The sequence below is a fragment of the Mchenga conophoros genome, linkage group LG22, assembly GCF_057382185.1.
Source record: "Mchenga conophoros isolate Kocher_MC1m ecotype Shallow Benthic linkage group LG22, M_conophoros_male_GT1.1, whole genome shotgun sequence".
Taxonomy (NCBI): Eukaryota; Metazoa; Chordata; class Actinopteri; order Cichliformes; family Cichlidae; genus Mchenga; species Mchenga conophoros.
Window position 1 is genome coordinate 34,234,896 of NC_140546.1, and position 25,606 is coordinate 34,260,501.

The following is a 25,606-nucleotide window of genomic DNA, read 5'->3' on the forward strand; positions in this document are numbered from 1 at the left end:
TTAAAGGTAAAGCTGCCGATGCAGCAGGATCATATGGAGAGAGGTGGGGGTGAGCCTTTCCCAGCTGTCGTAGGGTGAGGCAGGGTGTAGCCTGCACAGGTCTCCAGTCTGCCACAGAATAACTGTGAATGTCTCACTGGCTGCAGCTTCTCAAACGTGACAGATGAATGCCTCTTTGACATTTTGGAACCATCCCTTTTTTGGCTTTAAGTGTTGCTCGGACAACCCAAGCTTACGTCTTTTTAAGTTTGATGAAGTCGAATTTGAAACGCAGCGATCAATAAATAATCCTGAGATTCAACCCAGTTTGACTCCCCCAGCGCTCTCCGTCTCCTCAGAGAGCGGATCTGGACCATGTGCAGCTCCCAGAAATAGAGCCAGAGCAAGCGCTCTCTGTCTGCACTCCCCTCCTCTCATGCTTCATCTATAAAGAGCTACAAGCTCATTCTCTACAGGAGCGCAGTGGGAAATGTAGTTGATCATGCTAATTTGTTTTTTGTGGCACCCTGAGGGAGGGAAGGAGACAAATGAGAGGAGAGAAGAATAGTAAAAATAGAGACAAGTCCTGATTCTCATCCATCTCCTCCGGTGGCAGGAATGAATTAGCATCTCATTAGCATACAGTCGTAAATACGACGCCATGCAGAGACCTGAGACTGGAGTGCAATTTCAAAAACACTTCAGTGCCCGAGAGGGGTGTGTTTCTGAGCGTTTGTTTATTATTTAATCTTATTGAAGGTACACGTATTGAAGGTGCTTGAGAGGACGCAGCGTAGGGCTCTTGAGTTTAATTTGTAGTACTGCGTTCAATTTCCTCTGCAGCGGGTAGTGTTATTATTTACGTTAGCTCTGTCATCACGAAGCTGAGCTGGATTTGGAGCTGATAAATCTTGGAAAATGATTAATGTAACTGAACTCTCAGAAGGAGACAAGACTTAAAATTGCCAGAACTATGGAAATAATACCAATGGTGTGTGTCTACACACTTACTGCACAATAATGAGCTAAATACAGTAACCGCTTGTTACATTTTCTGTCATGGAGGTAGTGTACGTGAAAAAATCCATTATTTCTTTATATTTTCCTTCCAAGAAGCCAGTCTTTGTTTTGCTTTATTTAAAGTGGGTTTGAACAAGGCTTTAAGGTTTTCTTGGACATCGGCTGCTTTCTCACTTTAGTCTGTCGATATCTGGAGTTCGTATCTTTAGGCAGTTTATTATTAGCAGCCGGTTTTGTTTTTTTTGTTGTTTTTTTTAACTGAATCTATGATAAATAATGAAATCACATTTTTGCACCAACGTGGTGATTCCCAAAGAGTTCCTAAAACTTGGCAAATCTCGGCATGGTGTGGAGTGTGTCCTGCAGGGCCTGGAAAAATGGAGGGTAACAGAAGTGGGAATATCCAGGTCCTGGGAAAACCATGTGGCCCTTCAGTTGACCCATCTTTTATTCACTGAAACCTCATCAGAAATGATCACAGTGGAAGGGTGGCTGTCAATTCAGTTCAGTTTTATTTATACAGCATCAAATCACAACAACAGTCGCCTCAAGGTGCTTTATATTGTAAGGTAGACCCTTCAATACATGCAGAGCAAAACCCAACAATCATATGACCCCTATGAGCAAGCACTTTGGCAACAGTAGGAAGGAAAAACTCCCTTTTAAAAGGAAGAAACCTCCAGCACAACCAGGCTCAGGGAGGGGCGGCTGGTTAGACAGGATAAAAGACACGCTGTGGAAGAGAGCCAGTGATTGATAAGAAGTAAAGATTCAATGCAGAGGTCAGTTAACACAGAGTGAGTGAGAAATGTGACTGAAAAAGAAATACTCAGTTATGCTGCAATAGGTAAAGGCTGCTGGGCCTATACCTATTGCACTAAGGGAGGATTCAAGGTCACCTGATCTAAACCTAACTATATACTTTAGCAAAAAGGAAAGTTTTAAGCCTGATTTTAAAAGTAGAGATAGTGTCTGTCTCCCAAACCCAAGCTGGAAGCCAGTTCCACAGAAGAGGCTGAAGGCTCTGCCTCCAGCTTTCTTCTTTTAAATACTCTAGGAACACAGAGTAAGCCCGCAGTCCGAGAGTGAAGTAGTGTAATGGGGTGATGCGGTATTATAAGGTCATTAAGATAAGATTGTTCAAGACCTTGTATGCGAGGAGGAGTATGTTGAATACAATTCTGGATTAGGAAGCTATTCAAGAAGCTATTCTTAAGGAAGGGAAACAGGGAGAAGGTATACAGAATTGGAAAAGAACTTGGCTGAACAGTGGTTTTCAGCCAGTGGTGTTGGAAATCTTGTCAAAATTGATGGAAGTATGGATGCAGAAAAGTACCATCAGATTTTAATCCACCTTGCGATAATATCTGGTTGCATCTGATTGGCAGCAGCTTCATTCTTTACCCTGATAATGATCCCAAACACACTGCCAGGGCAGTAGAAGCTTACCTGGACAGGATAACACACAAAGGAGCACCATCAGTCATGTTACAATAACTCTGTGTACCTATTTCCCACTTTCCTAGCAAAATGTAAGAGTGGAGAGTGGCTCAAGATTTTTGCACAGCACTGTATTATCTTTGTGCTAATCCATACACTGTGTTTACACTGCAAATCAGGCATTACTCTGACACCCAGGTTGACAATAAAAAGGAGGCAAACGTCAGTGGGACACAGAATGTCAAGGAGAGAATAAGAGAAAAAGATTCACATGGGAAATATAACTCGTCTGGGCCATCAGTCATATAAACTAGACCTCTGCTCTGTCTGAAGGACAAAATTGGGGCTTATTCTGCCTGTGTGTGTTTGTGTGTGTGTTTTAAGGCCGTGGGTTTAATCACTTCAGGGATTTCTGTGTTTACAGGAGTTGCTTGAAAAGGTTTGCTCTTATTGACTATCCCCGTCCAGCTGTTCACTCTCTTCCGGCAAGGTGTCTCTTGTTTGACACCGTCACACCCATGAGGTTCAGCTTGACATTTCCATGGCGACAGTTTACAGCCCACATTATCACTGTAGGGTTTCTCTCCAGTTTATTCTCATTATCTATTCTAGACAAACCAGTATGTAAAACACATCAGTCGTTATGGTCTACACCAGAGGAGTTTTTCCGGCAGTATCGGAGAAGCCGCGATGAAGAGAAAGTTTATGCTTTCATGAGGAAACCAAAGGGTCAGCCACCATTGTGTGATTCATCAGTGAATACAAGCAAGTACTATTTATAGGAAAATGTCAGTCATTGGGAGACTGAGAGAGGAAGCGGTGAAGGTAACTTTATTTATATTCATGTTTTGTGGCTGACAGCTCGATGGCCTTCAATAACCGTGCCATTTAGAAATCATCATGTTTTCCTCAGATAGAGGAAGGGGAATTAGGAAAGTCGAGATGCTTTCTACATTCGTTGCTGACAGTCAGTTGGAGTTGCCCGGGATTTATGGGTTGCAGTCGCAGAGACAGAAGTGCTTGTGGTATTAAAACACACAGTTGTGTTGGGCTAATAAGGAGGCAGGCTTTGTTACTTATGTAGCAGAATCATTTATTTTGTGGCTTTATGGTTAACAGTGTTTGTCTCTTGCCTGCCATTCCAACATTTTGTCAGCCACCTTTTCTAGAAGGTCAGTCGTAATGACCTGACGACCCCTAAAACCACAATGAGGTTGACATTTATAGATATTTGATAGACTGCTGTGCACTTTGGTGCTGACTTTTATAGTCCTGCAAGGTGAATAAAATGCAGTCAATTTGGCAATCCGTAGACTTCATGTGTTATAGTCATCTGTTGATATATAGTACAGTGTAGACTGTGACGACTATGATTGGTCCGCTTGGTGCCATTATGACTGTCCAATAAAAACACAGCACACTACTTTATAATTCTTAAGTTAGACAGGAATCTTGAGCTATAACAGCTTTAATCAGTTGCAACATCACCCTCTGTATAGCTGTGTCTGAGCTTCTGTGCTGGACTATCTTACCTGTACATTTACAAAGGACAAAGAAAGCAAAACGAATATGTAAAAATTCCAACACTAATCCCTTAAAAGTAAATGCTGCCCAGCTGCCTCGCGCTTTCAGAGTGCCGCTTGTTCATTTTCGTTACCTCCAACACAATCTGCTTGCAATCAAAGTTGCAGTGATTACAGAGTGACGTGGACATAGAAGATATTCTTATTGAATTGAATAATTAGAGTTGTTATAAAACAACTCTGGAAAAACAGGATCAAAGTCCGTGTCACCACGTGGTAACCATCATGGTAATAGCTCTGCCCTGGTATGTGAGCCGTTATTTGCAAAGCCTGTATATAAATGAGTAAAACGTTCAAAACTTTTATGCGAACCGTATTCGCCATTCTCATTGGTCGTTGCATCAGTCGCTCACCTGGAAGTTGAGAAAAGTTTGTCTCTGGTCGCCTGTGGATGCTCCGCTGTGGTCGCCACGTTGCTTTCACTGTGAACACTGTACATATGCTTTCAGTGACTCTCTTACCCAGGGGTGGGACGAACTGTGTATGTGTGTCTGCTGTGCTCTCTAACTGGGAAGCTCTTATTTTTACATGTCAGGTGAATATGTTAATCGCTACACTGCAGAGCAAAGTTTAGTTAAAGGTTCCTTTATGTTTAATCTTCATAGTCCAAGCGTTTCCACCACTCAATGTTTGGTAGATGTGAAAATTCACCAGCTACTCAGAGTCTTTTTCAATAAATGCGACATTTTATTATTACTCTAGCTGATGGGAGCTAAAGTGGCCTGTGACATTTAATGTTTCTTTACCCCGTTTCACCTCTGCTACACTAAGAGCTTTAGCAGCTCTGCGTCTGGCCTCACAGTCTCACCATTACTGTTTCTGACCGCTGTCTCATTGTGTGTATGTGTGAGCGTGAGAGCGGGAATCTTACAGACTTTTTCCTCTTGATGCAAGCAATCCAAAACTGGGACTGAACACGTTGAGTTTTAAAAGCTGCAGATCACCAGATTACAACTAGACAAAATCTGCTCTGTCCCAAATAATCTGGGCTCTTCAACTGCACAAGAACGGGGGAAAAAGGGAAAAGCTTTTTTTAATTTCGTTCTTGTATTCAAACCCCATGTTTTCTTTCCTCGTCTCTTCACAGGTTTCAGGAGAAATGAGGAGATGAGAGCGATGGAGGTGCTTCCCATCCTCAAAGAGAAGGTTGCCTTTCTGTCAGGTAAGGTTATGTGTGTTTGTCTGGTCTCAAAAATGTACCACCCCCTGCTGTCTGATCATGGCAAATAAAGCTAATAGAGCCTGATGTATACTTTGTACTACTTAGTTTGTATACACACACACACAGACAGTTGCTAGGTAGTAAGCTGTACTTTTGACTTCCTCTTTTTCTTGCGCACAGACACGCACACAGTAACAAGCTGTGCAGGGGTCAGGCTGAGGCCCAGACACTTGGCTCTTGACCTGTCTTTAAGCACACGCATGTACACCCAGTTGACACACAGCACACACGCTGACATGCACACAGATATCTGTTGTTTGACCGTCATCAGCAGGACAGTTAGCGTAGAGAGCTACAGCAACCACGTCCGACACACACTCGCACTCACACACTCGAGTGGTGCCAGAGAAAACTCACAGGAGGCTGAGCTGGAGATGCGGATTGCCAAGAACATCCAGCAGGATTATTTGCACAACACACAAAAGCATTTTTTTTTGAGTGCGTGTGTGTTACTGTTACGTTTGTGCGTATTCGTGCAAATGCAAGCACTCAGATCTCCAAAGAGCCAAATGGAATAACAAAGTGAAATCGGTGTGTGCGTCGTGCGCTGGCAGAGAAGGTCACAGTTAGAAACACAATGACGAGGAAAAGGACTCTGACAAACAGCGAAATTGAGAGAAGGAGAGTCAGGGCAGCGTTGCCATGGAGATGACTTACTGCCAGCTTCCCATAGTGGACACTGGTGGAATAATTGGCTTTGAAATGAAGGTAGAGGAGGGGCCGCTAGTGAAAAGCAGGGTAAATAAGCTAAGCCTATTATCCCCAATTTGGCCCCTTAATAAATCGGCCATGTTCGCCCTCTCTCATGTTTGTCTGTTGCCACGTGAGCGTTTGATTTTCTCCTCTGAGCGGCAGGGTCAAGCCTACAGGCGCCCAGCAACCCGACTGAACTCACTAATTTGCGGGCTGAGCAGAGAGGGCCTGTGTTTATGAGTTCCCACGTGAGCGAAGCAGCCTTCTTCTTCTGCAAGTGGCCAGAAACTAGGAGCAAAATATTATTACAGCACAAAATATGACTGCAGAGAAGATAAAAGGTCTGAAAAATCCTTTAAAAGACCACAAAATATCACAAACAAACACTGCAGAATTCAAACACCATGTACAAAAAAACAGTGCACAGTTTCTGCATAACAAAATGTATGCATTTGGCTTGCTTGCTGTTTGGAGAGAGCCAATCATATATACATGTTTGATTTATTTCTTTATCTTTTCTGTTCTTTTAAAGGAACAGACTCTGCTTCTCCTTGTTGTGTCGTATTCTGTTATAGTGCAGTGTTAATATTAGATATGGCTTTAATAATATTCAGAAAATGCTCAGTCTAAACAAAACCCTTTCAGACTGCTCTACATGCTTCAATTCAGACAGTAGTTGTTTTGTTTTTTTAACATTGGGCTCTGTGACATCAGGTGAGGTCAGGCACGTAGCTATGGCTATGCGAATAGACTGTACATAGAAGATGGATGTAGCCACCAGCGTTACCATCTTGATGTTTAGAAGATGTGACTCAGAAGGGGCGACTAACTGAGAACCTGAACACTGCACATTTAAATGCTACCATGTAGCCATTTACAAGCAATGTTGGGCCGTGCACAAAAATGGTGTGTCACAAACGACTCGCTACTTTGTTTCTAAAGCAGTGCATTGCCTTACTTAAACGTTGCCAGGAAAAAGTCATTTGATATAATAGACGTTACATTGTTTTCACATTACTCAGCAGCATGGCCTGAAATGCTTTGTCACATAATTACCAAGCTTAGGCTACAGTCTCACACCCTAAAATAAATCATTATACTAACACGTGCTCACACAAGATCTTTCTTCTAGCGATTAATTACGAACACAAAGCCAATAAAACAAAGCAGCGTTGAGAACCAGCCCAGAGAGGCTTTAGAGCAGTCGTCACGGTGATCGCGCTGTAGAAAAAGGTGCAGGTAGAAATGTAAGCTACAAGCCGGACTGCTCATCGCTGCCTCTGTGTTGAGCTGAGCTCATCTTTAACTTCACTCTGAGTTCTTCTCGGCTCTCTGCACAGATGTTGTGTTAGCAGTATAATTCAGTCATTTCTGCCCTGGATGGTGTTTGCACTTGGCCATCGCACTCTCATCCTTTCTGTTTACTGAAAATCAAAGGAATCTTCATATTTGAAGAAACAGTTTCCTCCTGCCTGCACATAGACTGAAATCAGTCTGTTCAGCCATCGTGCAGATAATTGAAGAAACTTTGTTTTGAAACGCAGTGTCATGATTCACTTAACACAAAGTAAAGCTTTCTCCTCCTTTCTGGCCCTAATGGTGACGATCATTTACAAAACAAAATGTGTTTAGTAGCTCATCAGGAGTAATGGAGGTCATAGAGAGGGGCGTCAGGGGTTATTTCTGTATGTTTTGTTTCAGACAGTGGATGAACTGAGGGTCTGCACAGGACTCTGTCAAAGATAAAAGGTCCACTTATCGTCTGTGACCTTCACCCTGTTAAGATAGTTTTTCCCTTTTTTGCTCATAAATGAAAGCTTAACTTCATTGTCATCACCAGCTGTGTTTTGTGTTTATTCTTAATTAGTGAATGTAAGCACACCACCACTACTACAGTGAAGAACTGCTGCACGCGCTGCTCATCAGCTAACGTGAGTGCTGCCGTGCCGCCGTGCAGTCTCAAACAGCCTGTAGCGTGGCCACGAGCCCATTGCAAGCAGGTCCACTTCATTTTTCACAGCTCGACTGCACAGAGAGACAACGATAAAACACTTTCAGTCTAAATTATCTCCTGTCCTTTAAAAAAAAAAAAAAAAAAAAAACCCAAAAACTTCTGTTTTTTTTTCTTCTTTTTTTTTAAGCATTCGGTTCAGCGGCCTCGGGGTCACACATTTATCTAGCCTGTCGCTCATTTTTTGGTTAGCTAACTGCCTACGATCATCTCTGTTATGCTCCAGTGGTGCAAATGATACCACTAAACCTGCAAAACTCCACATACACACTTGTTCTTACTCCAATTTTTATCTGTGTGTGTGTGTCTGCATCACCTCAGGTGGCAGAGACAGACGTGGTGGTCCTGTGTTAACGTTCCCATCACGCAGCAACCACGACAGAATACGAACAGACGACCTGAGGAGACTGATCGCTTACCTCGCCGGCATCCCCAGGTTACTTATTTCATTGCATGTGATTTTGTGTGGGTGGGTGTGTGTGGCAGTGCCTCAGAATGACATGAACTCCCACAGCAAGTGCTCAAAGCTCTATAAGCGAACACGTGAGAGGGCTGAGATGAGCATGTGATAGGAACGGAGAGCGTAATAATTCAGGAGCAGTTATCTTGCTGCAGCTTCTCGGCTGCCAGAAATCGCTTCTAAAGATGGTGAGATGCTGAGACAGAGAAGAGAAGCCTGGAGCTAACAGAGGCGACATGCAACAGAAAAAGAAATGGAGAGGGAAAAACAGGAAAGAGGTTTAAACAGAGAGAGAGAGGAGGCTGCTGAGATGGGCAGAGGGTGGAAGGATTAAAGCTGACAGAGATGGAGAGCGCATGTGTGAGGAGGTGTGTGTGTGAGGGAGGGAGCGAGCGAGCGAGCGTGTGTATGAAAGCAAAACAAAGTGTCGCAGTAGCCGAGGCAGTGCAGCAGCAGTTCCTGTAGGCGAGCAGCTCCTCACCTCCCAGGTAAAGCGTCGCTCATCCGCCTCCTTCTCCTTCCTTTTTTGACCCGGCATGCTGCTTCTTCTTCTCCTCCTTGCGTATCTCTCAAAAGCATCCACCCTCTTCATCTACACTCACCTCCATAACATTATGTTTGCTTTTTTTTTTTGCTTTTTTTAAATTAGACTCCAAGTTGAATTTCGGGCTTTGAAAACCTCACGTCATCGTGTCACATCTTGCACATCTTTCTTAACTTTGGGGTTTTTGGCATCCCTGTGTTTGTGAAAGGGAACATCTGCACATCGCTGCACACTGTGTGTGTAGCGACAAGCTGTTCCACCGAGAGAGGGAGGGAGAGAGGCTTGGGAAAGGATGGAGGTATTTAGGGATGCAGTGATGGAAAGATTTTAAAGTGATGTATTTTTTATTATTATTTTTTTAAACAACACGATGACATACTAGAAGGGAACGCAGCGATCTGAGTTTGTGGATTGAATAAAGTAGTTGTGGTTGGAATGACATGGAAACGGACAGATGGCAGATGAGCTGCAAAATATTCTGAATCCTAAAGACAAATTCTGTTTGTTGTGGCATGTCAGATAACTGTGACAGGTTTCAGCTTCAGTGCGTGTATGCAAGCTTGTGCAGCGATAATAAAGATGATGATGGTCAGAGCAGAGCACCACAGGGGGAAGAGGCTGCTGATGCACAAACGGACTGAACTGTATTTTTATATATATACATATATATGTATGCATATATGCGTTTGTGATTCATTCGTCGCAGGTTTCTGCGTACGTGTGGGTGTGTGTGTGTGACTGTGTGTGCATAGGGGTGCGTGGGTGTGTGTGTGGGATTTGCTGCGTAGGCTTCTCACAGTATAGAAAATGCGTCATCTCACTGTTTGTTTTGGTTCTCTTTCCTCTTCTTCTCTATTCTTCCTTCTTCCATCTGTCCTTTCCTCTCCATCATCCCTCTTTCATCCTTTCCCACGACTGTCATCTCTCTCTCTCCGGATTAAACTCTCACCAATCTCTCTTGGCCCCCTTCCCCCCACCCACCCCATGCCCACCCCCCCATCTCTTCTCTTTAATTCCTCCCACTCCCGCCGACCTCCATCCTCTGTCCATCCCAGCGAGGAGGTGTGTAAACATGGCTTCACGGTCATTGTTGACATGCGTGGCTCCAAGTGGGACAGCATCAAGCCTCTGCTGAAGATCCTGCAGGAGTCGTTCCCGTCCTGCATCCACGTCGCGCTCATCATCAAACCGGACAACTTCTGGCAGAAGCAGAGGACCAACTTCGGCAGCTCCAAGTTTGAATTCGAGGTAGGATGTTGAGCCAGTGTTCGAGGCAGTGATAGAATATTTTGATGTCTTACTCAAAAATAGCTTTGGAAGCTGTTGAGTGAATAGAAGCAACAGACAGTGATTTTCATTGAAATAACAGGTTCTGGTTTGTTTCGCACTGCCAGATTAATCAGTGATCTTAACACTGTTAGATTTAAAGACTCGGACTCTGTTTGTGGAGGGGTTGTACTATTCACACTGGTGATGCGGCGCTTTATCATCCAAATATGAGCAGATATCAGCCATGTTGACTGAAATCACCTAACAAGATGGTAGTTATCGAGTGTGTGGCATCAGTTTTGCTCTAGTTTATCAATCAAGAGCTTAAAGACTTTAAAACGGGTTAATTTGTTTTTTCTTTTTGTTTTTTAAATGAAGATTTATTTTATTTCCCTGGTGCAAAGGGGAATAATAAATAACAGGGGGAAACAATATTGCCGTCAACTAAATTCTCACTCAGAATTTGTCCAGAATTTCATTACATTTTTTTCCCTCCCTCTAATAAACGTTATGCGATAAGCAATAACATTCGCAATAATCAGCTGCCTCTCCAGGGAGTCTCGCCTTCTTGGACTGCAGCTGCTAATGCTCGTTCTGCTGTGCAGCCTCGGTCGGTGAGCGTGGCGTAGCGGCGCACGGAGCAGACCTCCACCTGCTGCAGGTTCTGGTTAAAGTGGCCCCAAAAGAACAAGGACTGGCGTCACCAGCTGCAGTCCAAGCTGGTGGAGTTTGAGTCTGTTTGACTGTCGGCAGGTGTTGGATGTTTAGCAGAGACTGAGCTTTCAAAATAAGAGCGAGAGGGTTTAGTAGGTGGCAGGGCTGGATGACCAAAATCTCATACCCCGATTGTGCTAAAAGTAACAGTATAGTACATTTTCTGTCAAATAATATAATGACTACATACAAAGGACTTGTTCTACATTTAAAATTTTGCATTTTAAAGTGGAAAACAATCCATCCAAATGATGAAATAAACACTGGTGTACACAGTTTTGCAACACTGTGAAATAAACAGATGTTTCTATGTCGTCATCGTCGTGTCCACAGCATAGTGGTTAAACGTTTACCTTACATCCAAAAGATCCACGGTTGGAGACACAGACCTTGCCCGGTGAACTCCTACTGCCGATTCTGAGCTCGGATAAATGAAAGTATCCATCTACATGCCGAAAGTACCTTTTTCATCCAGTGTACATCACCTTAATCCTCAGAAGGATTAAAAATTATTATCTAACGATTTATATCGGTCTTTAAAGCAAGGAAGGTTTAGGACGAGGGCGTTAAACATAAAGCTCAGGGGAGCGGGACCAGAATCGGACCAGATCGCCAAAGACTCCAGTCCGGCTCACTGGTTGACTTTGGGAAGTGTGAAGGAGGGCATCAATTTTGGACTTTTAACTGTATTTTGTTGCTTTTTTCTGCTGATAAGGACCTCCCCCATCACCATTCATACTAGACCAAAGTTAATAAGTTGTAAACAATTAAAAGTAAGAAAGTTCCTGTTTTCTGCCATAGAGATGTGTTATTTTGCACTTCTTTTTATGTTAAAATAACTTCTTTACACCAGCCCGGCCCACTGAAGCTCAGAGTGGGCGGTACGTTTCCCACAATGTAAAATGAGTTTGACATCCCTGATTTAAGGGAACTGTTGCAGTTGATATGTGAGCATATATATCTCACAGCTGCCTGTTGTCAAGCGTATCAGTTTTACATTTGGCATTTTAAAGGAACTCGTCACAAAAGCATTTTAAAAAGCCCCCACCCTCACCTCCCTCCAATTTGCTGTCAGCTGAGCTGTGATAACAACCGCTCTGCCGCCGCCCCTCCCGCCACACCCCCGAGCTGCTCATTGTCAGCACATTTCATTATTTTCCTCTCCCCGCTGCTTTGGGTGCGTACACCACCAGCCAGCTGTCTGCCATAGGGAAAAACATTTCATCACATCGAACCCAAAAACGGCTCGCTGCAGATCACGAGGACGAGTATTCGTTATGCTGTCAGTCAAGCGATAGAAGGCATTTTCACAGCTAATTAAGTGATGCGTTCACACGAACAGGCTTATTTTTTACCCTCTGACCATTTCGTCGTCATCAACTCGACACTGAAATGTGCACCAGCGGAGCTCTCGACTTCATCTGATTACAAGCCTGTGTAGTAAATGTCTTCTGATGAGAGCGGAATAACAATTCCCCTCCCCCTGTTTGATCTGTCATTAGCCAGCCTTGCTTACTACGATGATCATCAGCTCTCATTTGTTGTGGTGAAACTTGGGTTGGCATAAGCTCCTGTGTTGTCTTTATTGGTTTTTTATGCAGTGCGTTTTTCTGATACGGAGTGGAAATTTTCCCCTCTAGCTTCTGATTATAGCTACGTAGGAGAACGCACGAGTGTGGAAATTTACTGTGATTGCTCACACGTGTATGAACACGACCTCACTGTAGTCTCATTATATCATATTGATCTTTTGATAGGAAGAATAGCCACAGGGAACGTTATAGTTATCCATGCACCGGTCTGTCATGCCGCACAAGCATTGATTGGATAGCGTGCATGTGCATTCATGTGCAGGCTTCATCCCCCCTGTCCATGCTTTATGTTTTATTAAGATTTCAGAAGTTTTCATCTTGCACTCTTCATGCAAAATTGATATAGGGCTGTTGCTAGGACTACAGTTGCGTATGTGTGTGAGCGTCCAGCATTCAGTGTGTGCATCAAGGATTTTTCTCTCGCTTTGTGCAATAGAAACCAGAAGTAGGACATGTTCCTCCCTTTTTGTCATCAGTTCATACACAAAGAAAGCAAAGCTCAGAGAGCCGGTCGCAATCTCTCTTTTTTCCGTTCGATTGTTGATAAATGGCACAGTTCAGCACAAGCATAAAATGCTACCCAAACGTCCCTGGCCGACTATCGCTCCATTCAGCAGAGTACAAATCGGTACAATAGCGAACGCGGCAGCATCAGTATTTTTCCCTGGCAAGAGCCGCTGTGCTTTTTTACCCAAGGACAACAGTGCATCTCTGCATTGTTTGGCCTACACAAAGCCTATCCAAGCGATCGCTCCGACTCCATCCATCTCTGGCCATGTGTGTGGGGGTGTTTTGTGCGGAGGTGGAAACACAGGCAACACAGGGAGACTTTTCCTCGGCGTATCACTGAAATTGATATCATGCTGGGGATTTGAAATTCACTTAAGTCTAACATCAAGGAGGCAAAGAAACGTTGCGGCAGGCTGTTAAAGGTTTAGTTCTGAGTTTTGAAGTCTCAAAGACAACATTTTGGTTTGGGGAGGATCTCTTTGGTAGATGGGGGAGAAGTGTTCTTAAATTAGCAGCATCTCAATGTTATTAATCGCGGAGCTTCTGCTGAAGGTCACATCTCTATGTGACCTTCAGCAGAAGCTCCGCGATCTCCGCATTGTCTTTTCTGTGAGTAAATAAAAATCGTACTTTTCAGCAACGAAACATGGCAGAAGGTGAAAGATTAGAAGCATTTACCACTCAAGTGTCCACCTGAACTCCCTCCTTTAAACCCTCGTTCTTTGCTTCTCGCTCCACTAGACCACCATGGTGTCACTCGAAGGCTTGACGAAAGTGGTGGACCCCTCTCAGCTGACAGCAGACTTTGACGGCAGCCTGGACTACAACCACGAAGAGTGGATAGAGGTACGATCAGCTCAGCCGTCCTGTCACTTCAGACTGTCTGTGCCAAGATCCCCCAAATCCCCAGTGATGTCCAAATCGGATGATTAAGACACAAGTGGACACAGGATTATTCTTCTTTCTGATCTGATTGTTTCCTTCTTAAGACAGTCAACCAAACTGCCCATAAGTGGGTCACCATAACTCAGTGTTTTTTTTTGTTTGCTGGTGTTTCCGTCCAGGTGCGTGTAGCATTTGAGGATTTCTCTGGCCATGCTACCCAAATGCTGGCTCGACTAGAAGAGATGCAGGAAACCGTGTCAAGGAAAGACTTTCCCCAAGACCTGGAAGGAGCCAGACGGATGATAGAAGAGCACGCCACACTGAAGAAGAAAGTCATTAAAGCTCCTATAGAGGAACTGGACACTGAAGGGCAAAGGTAAAAAAACAAAACAGTGGTTTTGCATCTTTCTATATATCATATATAATGTATCAGAAATGCCTGTTTTTAAGTCTTAGTTCTGGTTGTGTATGTGAATCCAGATCATTTGTATGAAAGATGGACAGGGCAACAGGTTGGAGCGTGATCAAGAGTTTGGGCAGTGCTCTTTTTCCCCCCCCTTTTTTTCTCCTTTTTGGGGTTATCAGTTAACAACGGAGGCTAGCTTGACTGAAACAGTAGCAAAAAGTCTTTGATGTTAATGCAAACATCAAATCTGTTTCCAGATTGCTCCAGCGCATTCAGAGCAGCGAGTCTTTCTCCAATCGCAATGGCAGCAGCGGCGGCAGCAGCAGTAGCGGCAGTGGAGTGTGCAACGCGGACACCCAAGGCCTGGTGCCGCGCATCACCCAGCTGCTGGACAAGCTGCACTCCACCCGGCAGCACCTCCACCAGGCGTGGCACGTCCGCAAGCTCCAACTGGATCAGTGTTTCCAGCTGCGCCTGTTCGAGCAGGATGCAGAGAAGGTCTGTGGCTGGTTCTCTGTGAGCTGTGATGTAGTGATAATCTATAACCAGAGCTGGTGATCACTGCAGAGCACACAAATGCCAATATACATATTAAAAAAAAAATGCAATTACACACACTGAGAAGCATCGACTGATGCTGTTTGCGAAGACCTCGTGTACTGTAGTCGAGCCCTCGGGATCTTAAACACTAAACAGGTTTGCCCTCCTCCACCGTGAGAGGCGGGAAGATGGAGGCTAGCTCACTCGGGTGCACCGCCACCTACTCTGGCTGCCACACAGACGGCTCGGGCGATGACAGCTGCGTCACAAAATAAGAAGAGACAGGGAGAGAAATGCACAGATCTGTGTTGGAGTGAGTAGAATAAAATAGCAGGTTGCAGCAACACAGAGCGAGCTGCAGTCTTGGATACACTGCAGTAGTAGGAGCTTGTTGCTAGGACACCATAGGCCACAAGTTGTTCTCTAAGAGAGCCAGAGAGGATGCTCTTAATAGAGGCAGTCCATTTCTCTGTATGCTGGCCTGGATAGATGTTCGAACACTGCAGCAGTGAGCAAACACGCTCAGGTTTGCCCACACGGCTCAGTCCCAGCTGTTTGTGCCTGTTCTTGCAACAATCTGCAGGAGTTAGTAATGAACCCAACCCTTGTGTGTCTGTGCTTTCATTTTTTTTATTGATATTTTTTCTCTGTGTGTGTATTTGTCGTCATGCTTCAGATGTTCGACTGGATCATGCACAACAAGGGTTTGTTCCTGGCAGGCTACACAGAGATCGGCAACAACCACCCCCATGCTGTGGAGCTGCAAACCCAGCACAGCCACTTCGCCATGAACTGCATGGTGAGACACACACTGATTCGCAGCAGGAGATAATGCTTTTCTTCCCACTTGGACTCAAGTCGGTGCCCTACACTGTATAATAATATAGTTATTGCACTTAGTGTCAAGCTCTACTGCTGGGTTTGAGTGTTTGTTTAGAGCAGCCTGCGCTTCCGTGCGCTTGCACATTTTCTCCATGTTAGGAGCAACACAACCAGGTATTAAGTAATCCTATTCTCTATCCACAGTCCGCCTTACATAACCATTATGAAACTGCTGAGACGAGGAATCAATCCAGCCGCTGAGGGTTTCTGCTCACGGATGAGAAAGAAACAGTAGCAGACCAATAGTGTCTTAAGCTCCTCAGTTTGCCATTTTCTCTGGCCTATTCACTTATTAAACGATGATGTATTAACCGTGTTTTCACGTCTAAGGCACTTTTTTGTCTTTTTTTGCATATGGAAAAAAATACTTTTTTTAAACAAAAAAACTATTTATTGGTATTTCAGAAATAAAAACACAAAAATATGTGCATTATTTTCTGGGTAATGTGCAGCCGTGTGACCTAATACCGATGTTATAATGTAAATTGAGTAATCGTGGAAGCTTTACCTTAAAAATATACCTGAGTACCTGAAGTAAACATGCTCAATGTGCAGAACGACCCATTCTCACAATAATATACCGCTTTAAACCTTCTTTTGGTTCCTCCTCTCAGTTCCTCTCTCGTCTGCACGTACCTGTGGCCTCGGATGTTAGACCAAGTTTTTGCTTCTTTATGAATTAGTGATTGAAAATATTCTGCCATTTCGCACCTTTCTTCCTCATCGTCCTGTACAGAATGTGTACGTCAACATCAACCGGATCATGTCCGTGGGGAACCGGCTGCTGGAGTCGGGTCACTACGCTTCCCAGCAGATCAAGCAGATCTCAAGTCAGTTGGAGCAGGAGTGGAAGGCGTTCGCCGCCGCATTGGATGAACGTAGCACGCTGTTAGAGATGTCAGCCAGTTTCCATCAGAAATGTGACCAGGTGAGTGTGACGGTTTGGTAAATGGCAAGAAATGTTCATGGACTGAATCTGTTAGAATTTATCGTTTGAGCCTTTAATGTTGTGATTTGAAAAATGCTGGACTCATGCTTTAATTGTTTTCTTTATAAATGAATGGAAATGTCAAAAAAGAATAGATCCTGTACCCTCACTTTAGTAATTAAGCTCAACCCTATCAATTTTTAGCTCTTATGATAAGTAGCTTGTTTCTCAAAAGTCTTAACTAGTCCTTGAACACTGGTTCAGTGGGAACCAATCGGTAAACCTCGTGCTGATGTGCTGTTCAGGTAGCTGAGGTGTTGACCTTTTGTAATGAATGCAAATGAATACACACGTGCACACTTTTTGGATTGTAAAGTACCCATTTGGCTTAATTGAATAAACACTAGCACATACATTTCATTTACGTGTGTGTGTGTGTGTGCGTGTGTGTGTGTGTGTGTGCGTGTGTGTGTGTGTGTGTGTGTGTGTGTGTGTGTGTGTGTGTGTGCTGGTATTTTTGCCCGAGCTCATTAGTCTGGCCACTATGGAATGATTCATGGCCTTAAAAAGTACACAAGCAGAATAACAGCCAGGGAACATGGGCGGTGCGACTTTTCCGACCTGGAATGCTGCCGTCATCAGACCAGCCTTTCATGTTTGTAAGATGAAATAGAAAAGGGCATTTTGTTCCCAGAGGTTTTTCCACTCCACACATACATGAAGAGAACAAAGACTTAAAACAAGCTTCTCTTCTGTATGTGATTCCAATTATGATGTGAGAGGTGTTTAAAAGGCAAATCATTAAGATGGAGATATTTCCCAGAGGTCAATCTTAATGATTGTTATGTTTTCACCCATCACTCCTACAGGGGGGTACAGGAAGCTTCTAGGAAGTCACCACAGGCCAATGAACAGCAGGTTCAGCTATAGATAATTCTTCTAATAGATCTCATGGGCAAAAGATGATTTCTGTAGGTTTACACCCAGGCGATGTCTTTCTATGCTCTGCTGTTTCTGACCCCTGGGAAGAGCGCACAGATGTACAGTGGGGCAAAAAAGTATTTAGTCAGCCACCGATTGTGCAAGTTCCCCCACTTAAAATGATGACAGAGGTCAGTAATTTGCACCAGAGGTACACTTCAACTGTGAGAGACAGAATGTGAAAAAAAAAATCCATGAATTCACATGGTAGGATTTGTAAAGAATTTATTCGTAAATCAGGGTGGAAAATAAGTATTTGGTCACCTCAAACAAGGAAAATCTCTGGCTCTCACAGACCTGTAACGTCGTCTGTAAGAAGCTTTTCTGTCCCCCACTCGTTACCTGTATGAATGGCACCTGTTTGAACTCATCATCTGTATAAAAGACACCTGTCCACAGCCTCAAACAGTCAGACTCCAAACTCCGCCATGGCCAAGACCAAAGAGCTTTCGAAGGACACCAGGAAAAGTATTGTAGACCTGCACCAGACTGGGAAGAGTGAATCTACAATAGGCAAGCAGCTTGGTGTGAAAAAATCAACTGTGGGAGCAATCATCAGAAAATGGAAGACATACAAGACCACTGATAATCTCCCTCGATCTGGGGCTCCACGCAAGATCTCATCCCGTGGGGTCAAAATGATCATGAGAACGGTGAGCAAAGATCCCAGAACCACACGGGGGGACCTGGTGAATGACCTGCAGAGAGCTGGGACCAAAGTAACAAAGGTCGCCATCAGTAACACACTACAACGGCAGGGAATCAAATCCCGCAGTGCCAGACGTGTTCCGCTGGCTGAAGCCAGTGCATGTCCAGGCCCGTCTGAAGTTTGCCAGAGAGCACATGGATGATACAGCAGAGGATTGGGAGAATGTCATGTGGTCAGATGAAACCAAAGTAGAACTTTTTGGTATAAACTCAACTCGTCGTGTTTGGAGGAAGAAGAATACTGAGTTGCATCCCAAGAACACCATACCTACTGTGAAGCATGGGGGTGGAAACATCATGCTATGGGGCTGTTTTTCTGCCAAGGGGACAGGACGACTGATCCGTGTTAAGGACAGAATGAATGGGGCCATGTATCGTGAGATTTTGAGCCAAAACCTCCTTCCATCAGTGAGAACTTTGAAGATGAAACGAGGCTGGGTCTTCCAACATGACAATGATCCAAAACACACCGCCCGGGCAACAAAGGAGTGGCTCCGTAAGAAGCATTTGAAAGTCCCGGAGTGGCCTAGCCAGTCTCCAGACCTCAACCCCATAGAAAATCTGTGGCGGGAGTTGAAAGTCCGTGTTGCTCGGCGACAGCCCCAAAACATCACTGCTCTCGAGAAGATCTGCATGGAGGAATGGGCCAAAATACCAGCTACTGTGTGTGCAAACCTGGTAAAGACCTATAGTAAACGTTTGACCTCTGCTATTGCCAACAAAGGTTATGTTACAAAGTATTGAGTTGTATTTTTGTTATTGACCAAATACTTATTTTCCACCCTGATTTACGAATAAATTCTTTACAAATCCTACCATGTGGATTCATGGATTTTTTTTTCACATTCTGTCTCTCACAGTTGAAGTGTACCTCTGGTGCAAATTACTGACCTCTGTCATCATTTTAGGTGGGGGAACTTGCACAATCGGTGGCTGACTAAATACTTTTTTGCCCCACTGTATAAACCACCAGTGTGTCATGTGAACTATGCTTCTCCTCTCGCTGCAGTACATGAGTAATGTGGACTCCTGGTGTAAGGCATGTGGCGAGGTGGACTTGCCTTCTGAGTTACAAGACCTCGAAGATGCCATCCACCATCACCAAGGCCTGTACGAGCACATCACAGCTGCTTACTCGGAGGCAAGTTCACACACACGATGGAGTTAGTCTGCTGTCCAGAGGGCAGAATTAGCTTTAGTGGCATTTATCTTTCCGATTCACATAGAGTTCAAAACATTTTCTAACCTCAGGTGAGTCAAGATGGCAAAACTCTGCTGGACAAGCTGCAGCGACCTTTGACCCCAGGCAGTGCCGATTCACTGACGGCAACGGCAAACTACTCTAAGGCGGTGCACCACGTCCTGGACATCATCCACGAGGTGCTGCATCACCAGAGACAGCTGGAAAACATCTGGCAGCACCGTAAAGTGCGTCTGCACCAGCGCCTGCAGCTCTGCGTGTTTCAGCAGGATGTCCAGCAGGTACGCACACGTTTCCAGTTTACTGCGTGTATTTTTGTTTATACCTTCATGCATGCGCGCATTTGTTCGAGCACACTGCAATTCCAAGGACCGAGCTTAATTGCCAGGGTTAGACATTAATTTGAAAATAGCAGGCTAGGCTTATGGCTAGATGAATACTACACTTAATAGAGGGTTTGATTGCAACCGCAGGCATGTTTCCTATCGACATGTCCTTGAGTTATTTGCTGGGACGATGCACGTTCAGTCCTCACATGTCGCTGTGGATAGGAGCACTGGATGAAGGCCTGAAATAAAAAGGCTTTCTGCAGAATAAAAGCTTGCATACTGTAATCAAATGGTCCCAACATGACAATACCGCTGCACACTGTCCAAAAATCATAGGCATTCCTCAGTGTGTTGACATGGCAACTATTGCTATGGCAACTGAATTGGGTCATATGGCCATGCAGATGCTGTTCATCCTAAGAAGGACAAAGTGCACAGAGGGGAGTGTGCAAAGAAAGACTCCGTGCTGTGGCTCCTGTTAACCGCGCTCATGGTTATTTCTGCCATTCCTTTGCACTCATGTACAGGTTTCATCATTAACACTTGTGGCAGTAATACCACGTCAGAGCGCCCCCTTGTGGTGTTATACGTTTCACAGTGGGTAATGTGGTCTTTGCACAGGTTTTGGACTGGATAGAAAACCATGGCGAGGCCTTCCTCAGCAAACACACAGGGGTGGGAAAGTCTCTCCACCGAGCCAGAGCTCTCCAGAAACGCCATGAAGACTTTGAGGAAGTGGCACAGGTAGCTTGATTCCTGGCCTTTTGTCAGGTTTAAACCAGTGCACCAGTCACTGCATTGCTGGTGTTTGTATTGTTTCTGTGTGCTGTTTTTCTTCTTCTTTTGCCACTGTAATGTTTTCTACTCTGTTGTGTCTCCATGTTATTATATTAATTTACAATCTTTGGGCATTTCACTATTAGTGAAAGACACTCTGACTCATTGGGGGAAAAAATGGAAAAAAAGTAAAGGTGCAGTGAGGGTTAGCAAATCTCGGCTATGCTAAAGCTTATTAGCTTTAATTTGTTAATGTAAAATATTAGCTATTCAAGCTAGCAGAGATACTTTAGTTTTTGTTTATAAAGACTTAGTTTCTAGGTTTTATTGTTTGACATTGTTGGTTTTATTAGTTTCAGTGTTAGCTTAACTCTATTTTCTAAATAGTTTTTTATGAACAGTATTTGTCCCAAGTAAAAGTTAATGCATTCCCAGCATTTTGTGAAGGTGTTTGGCCAAGGTCAGGTTCTTGCCTTGATTTTAGTTGATTAAAATAATTTTACAAACTAGATAAGCTCTTAGTAGGTTTTTAACAATTTCACCCAAAGTAATGTGTAGACACCTGCTGCACACACAGACTTGCATCTGCATGTGCAGCTGTTTGCAGTAAAAATGTCTTAATGCCAGCTTACCCCGTGACTCTTCAGTTTGGGTTATACTGCCATATATGGTTGAGATGTTGTATTAACTGTACTGGTTTTTTATTTTTATTTTTTTATCTGTTTATATAAACACTAAGAAGTGGTGTGCACCTGCTACATCTGTGTTCCTACTCTTTGCTTGCATATATTTATCTAACACCTTCAGTTACTGCATACTATATTTATACAGCAAGCATGTAAAATATTACTTGCATATACTTAAAAATACTATGTTTTGCATTTGTTACAGCTGTAATCCTTTTATATTTCCACACTAGTAGTGTAGAATACTCCGACAGCCTCATTAACTTTAACCAAAAAATATCAACAACTTGTTGACGTCCCACCGTAACACAGCCATTTGTTTCCGTTTGCTTCTGCACCTTTCTTTGTATATCCCCTTCACCCGCTGTCTGTATGTTTCCTTTCACTACCTATTTCTGTGAAGCTCTGCTGTCACTGATTTAATCAGTATACACGTCTTCATATCCTGTTTTTTATTTTTGTCTCTGCCTGTACGATCTCTCTCTCTCTCTCTCTCTCTCTGCCCATCTTCGAACTGCATTGCGCTTGTTTTACACTGCCTTCTTCAGCTAATCCGTCTCCCCCTTTACCTCCGGCCTCGGTGTAGAATACGTACACCAATGCAGACAAGCTGCTGGAGGCGGCCGAGCAGCTGGCCCAGACAGGAGAGTGCGACCCAGAGGAGATCTACCAGGCCGCCCACCAGCTCGAAGACAGGATCCAAGACTTTGTTCGCCGCGTGGAGCAGCGCAAAGTCCTGCTGGACATGTCTGTCGCCTTCCACACGCACGTCAAAGAGGTGGGCAGGAGGGATGACATAACGTTGAAGTGGATGGTGGGCTGCGTGTGTGTGTGGTTGAGAGCTTTCACAGGGCTCTCTGAGCAAGAGGGAAATAATTACCAGGTGAAATGTTTATATTTTGTGTTTAATGGACTTAGTCAGAGCGTTGTTCAAACTGGTGAGAGGACTCGGTCAGTAACTATACTGTCCTCCCTTTAGGTTCTGATAATCGCCATTTGTAATACAGAAAAAGGTGATTAATGTATGCCGGATCCTGTCCTGTGGTCAGGGTGAGAACACGAGTGTTAACAAAAAAGAGGTGTCACACAGGCTCATGTATATGCAGTGTATGAGACTTACCAGAAACCCAGTGGATAAACCATTAGACTAGTTTACCTGCAATCAAACTGAATAAGATTTCTAAAAAATCTGACCCTTCTTCTAGTTGTGGACATGGCTGGAGGAGCTCCAGAAGGAGCTGCTGGACGACGTTTATGCCGAGTCTGTGGAGGCCGTCCAGGATCTGATCAAGCGCTTCGGCCAGCAGCAGCAGACCACGCTGCAGGTCACCGTCAACGTCATCAAGGAGGGAGAGGACCTCATCCAGCAGCTCAGGTAGTGCAAATGAGATTGTATTTCGAGTATGGACTCTCAAAACAAAGATGTTCTGATGCAAAAGTAATCCTTAAAATCCGTTCAGCTACTAGTAACAGATAATGGTGCACATGTTCTGCCCACGTATATGCAGGGATATTAAAACGTGTCAAGACAAGGAGGGAAGAAAAAACTCATGTCTCCTTATGTAATAGTACTCGTCCCGTGTCTCTCTCAGTTGTAGTTTTGGCAGGTTAATTTAACCGGGGATGAGTTTGGAATTCAAATTTGTGGCGAAAGCGCAAAATATTCAATATGTGTCATTTTGAAGACGTTAATGGCAGTGCGTGAAAAGCGACAAAGCTGAGAGGCAAGGAGGAGGTGTTGGAGAAGAGGATTCAGTTGACCCTCATTATCCAGCTTTATTTTTATGCAGAGGACGTTCCAGTCCCCCCCCCCCAGTTTTTTCCTCTTTCTTTCTCTCTTTGCTCGCTCTCCACGGTGTATTGGCTCCACGGTGAAGTCTTACATAACACTGCTTTTAAAAATGCGTGTCCAATGGTGTGACACTCTCCCCAGGAGGCAACTGTAACTCCACACACCTTCTGCTAACGAGTGTGCGCAGGACTAGGAGTGCACCCGCTGCACAGATTAACCAATGCGATCGGCCAATCAGAACACACCTGACCTCCGATTCTTTGCTTGCTCATATTTAGCCTCCCCAAAACTGTTGTTTGCATGTTTGTGCACCATACGTGTATCTGTGAGACTGATGAGTCAGAATGTGTATGAGCTGCTTCATTTTCTCTCTCTCTTCTCAAACAAAAATATATGCATCTTTGCAGACCCCGTTGCCCACGCGACATGTGCGCTTCGGAGCGATTTAGGCCGTTTTAATTCTTTATAAATTTGAACGATTGGCATCTGGTTGAGAGTGAGAGCTGTGAAAGGCTGGGACTGGGTCCACAGTTGCCACTAATTTGTATTTATTAATTAATTAATTCACCTCTTGTAATAAATACGTATTCATTATTATTTTTTCTAGCTCTAAAATCCCTGAAAATATGCAATAGTCCTTCTCTTTAAAAAGAGATGAGGAGCTTCTGTAATTTTGTGGAACCAGCTCCCAGTTTGGGATCGGGACACAGATGCTGTCTGTGCTTTTCAGGTGACACTAACCCCCCCAAGTTACACTGTAATAGTTCTAGGCTGCTGGGGGCTTCCCATGATCCAGTTTCACTCTCAATGTGTTCAGACACCTCTAATCTCTCTTTTGTCCCGTCTCCCTCCCCCCACTCTCAACCAGTCACGGCTCTGATTGTGGTTTTGGTTCTGCCGGATTTTTCTTCCTGTTAAACGGGAGTTTTTCCTTTCCACTGTTGCCAAGTGCTTGCTCACAGAGGGTCGTCTGATTTGTTTATTCAATTTAATATTCGCATTAACACTTCTGTGCAGGTTTAATGTTTTGTCTTACTTTATGAAGATCCCAGCTCGATGGCTTAAATGCACGACTTCAGTTTTCCTTTGTGGTGAAACAGTAAAATATATGTTGCTATTTTGGCTCCAGTGCTGTGTTATGGACTAGAAATCTTTCTCATTAAGTAATGAAATCCATTTAAGATTGCTGACAGGCTGCAGGATTTCAAACACTCAATATATTGTCACAAAAATGAAGGACAGAGGGAGTCTGTCACGATGCTGGGTGCTCCTATTAAACATGCCCACAGTTTTAATATGTGCATTGAATATGTAATTCCTCAAATACAGCGTCTCAGTTTCTTCTGCTCTGTGTGGTGTAAGTGAGCGGACATCCCAAATATTGTCCCCTTACAAACATAACTGGCACAGAAGTCTCACTCGGGAGTCATTCAACCCTCCTGTTTAAGAGGGACAGCCAATCAGAAGAAGGAAAACATAAAGGGGCAGCTGCTTGTGATTTGGCTGAACCAAATCCTGATATAAGACAGTATATCGGCACAATGGCTCTCCCTGTTGTGCTGCGGTGTCCCTTTAAAGCTGCTCTGCGTCCCTTGTTTTTATGGTCAGCACTTCATCACATGGTTTAATAGCCGTTTGTGCATTTGTGTTGCAGGGACTCCGCCATCTCCAGCAACAAGACGCCCCACAACAGCTCCATCAACCACATCGAGAGCGTCCTCCAGCAGCTGGATGAAGCCCAGGCACAGATGGAGGAGCTCTTCCAGGAGAGGAAGATCAAACTGGAGCTCTTCCTGCAGCTCCGCATCTTTGAGAGGGATGCCATTGATGTGAGTCCTCATAGGTGGATTTGTTTCCACAGGAAGCTGTTTATACGAAAGAAACTCTCAGTTCAGCCTCACTCACTGCACTTTTAGCTGTAAATGGTTCAGCTACAACTGATCAGTGTCACTTCTCTCTCATCAGACATTTGAATACCTCCCCTGTACCCTAAATTACAAATTATTGACTATTCTAATGATCGTTAGCAAAGGTAGTCTAACCTTGGAAAAAATACACAAACTATTCTAACTGCTGATGCAAACCCAGTCATTTTATTTGAGAAGCAAGGTCTGAAATGTGACACAAACTGCTCCGTTCATAAAAGAGCGTCAGTGCTTACTCCTAGTAGGCTTTCAAGAGGTAAACATTCAAAGAAAGGGGAGGAAATTAGGACATCAAACACTGTCAAGACGGGTGGAGGAGAATTGAACTGTTCTCAGTGACAGCCCAGTTATCTGCCATTATAAGAATGTTTAAACAGTCTTAAGCAAACTGTAGAGACCTGATGTCCACAAAGAAGGAATGCAGAAGCACTAGAAACCGTTTTTTGTAGCTAAGCAACAATAATCCCTCGATAGCTCTGAAAATGAGGTCACGGGTGCTTCAAGTACAAAGACGGTTGCGTGTGGACAC

General features: G+C 44.1%; 1 protein-coding gene across 17 annotated transcripts in view; it reads left to right on the forward strand.

Moving 5' to 3' along the window:
* LOC146549786 (triple functional domain protein) overlaps positions 1-25,606 on the forward strand; it is an 80,682-nt gene that overhangs the window by 30,239 nt on the left and 24,837 nt on the right. For 16 of the 17 annotated variants that reach the window (XM_085263319.1, XM_085263322.1, XM_085263324.1 and 13 more), the window contains 14 exons: positions 5,110-5,184; positions 8,270-8,384; positions 10,008-10,200; positions 13,779-13,883; positions 14,102-14,298; positions 14,586-14,826; positions 15,545-15,667; positions 16,487-16,678; positions 19,377-19,508; positions 19,619-19,849; positions 20,519-20,641; positions 21,947-22,138; positions 22,566-22,735; positions 24,807-24,981. In XM_085263319.1, the coding sequence (XP_085119445.1) occupies positions 5,110-5,184; positions 8,270-8,384; positions 10,008-10,200; positions 13,779-13,883; positions 14,102-14,298; positions 14,586-14,826; positions 15,545-15,667; positions 16,487-16,678; positions 19,377-19,508; positions 19,619-19,849; positions 20,519-20,641; positions 21,947-22,138; positions 22,566-22,735; positions 24,807-24,981 (2,264 nt within the window). Of the gene's footprint in view, positions 1-5,109; positions 5,185-8,269; positions 8,385-8,517; positions 8,897-10,007; positions 10,201-13,778; positions 13,884-14,101; positions 14,299-14,585; positions 14,827-15,544; positions 15,668-16,486; positions 16,679-19,376; positions 19,509-19,618; positions 19,850-20,518; positions 20,642-21,946; positions 22,139-22,565; positions 22,736-24,806; positions 24,982-25,606 lie in introns of those variants that run through there. The other variant, XM_085263332.1, reaches the window with a different exon arrangement.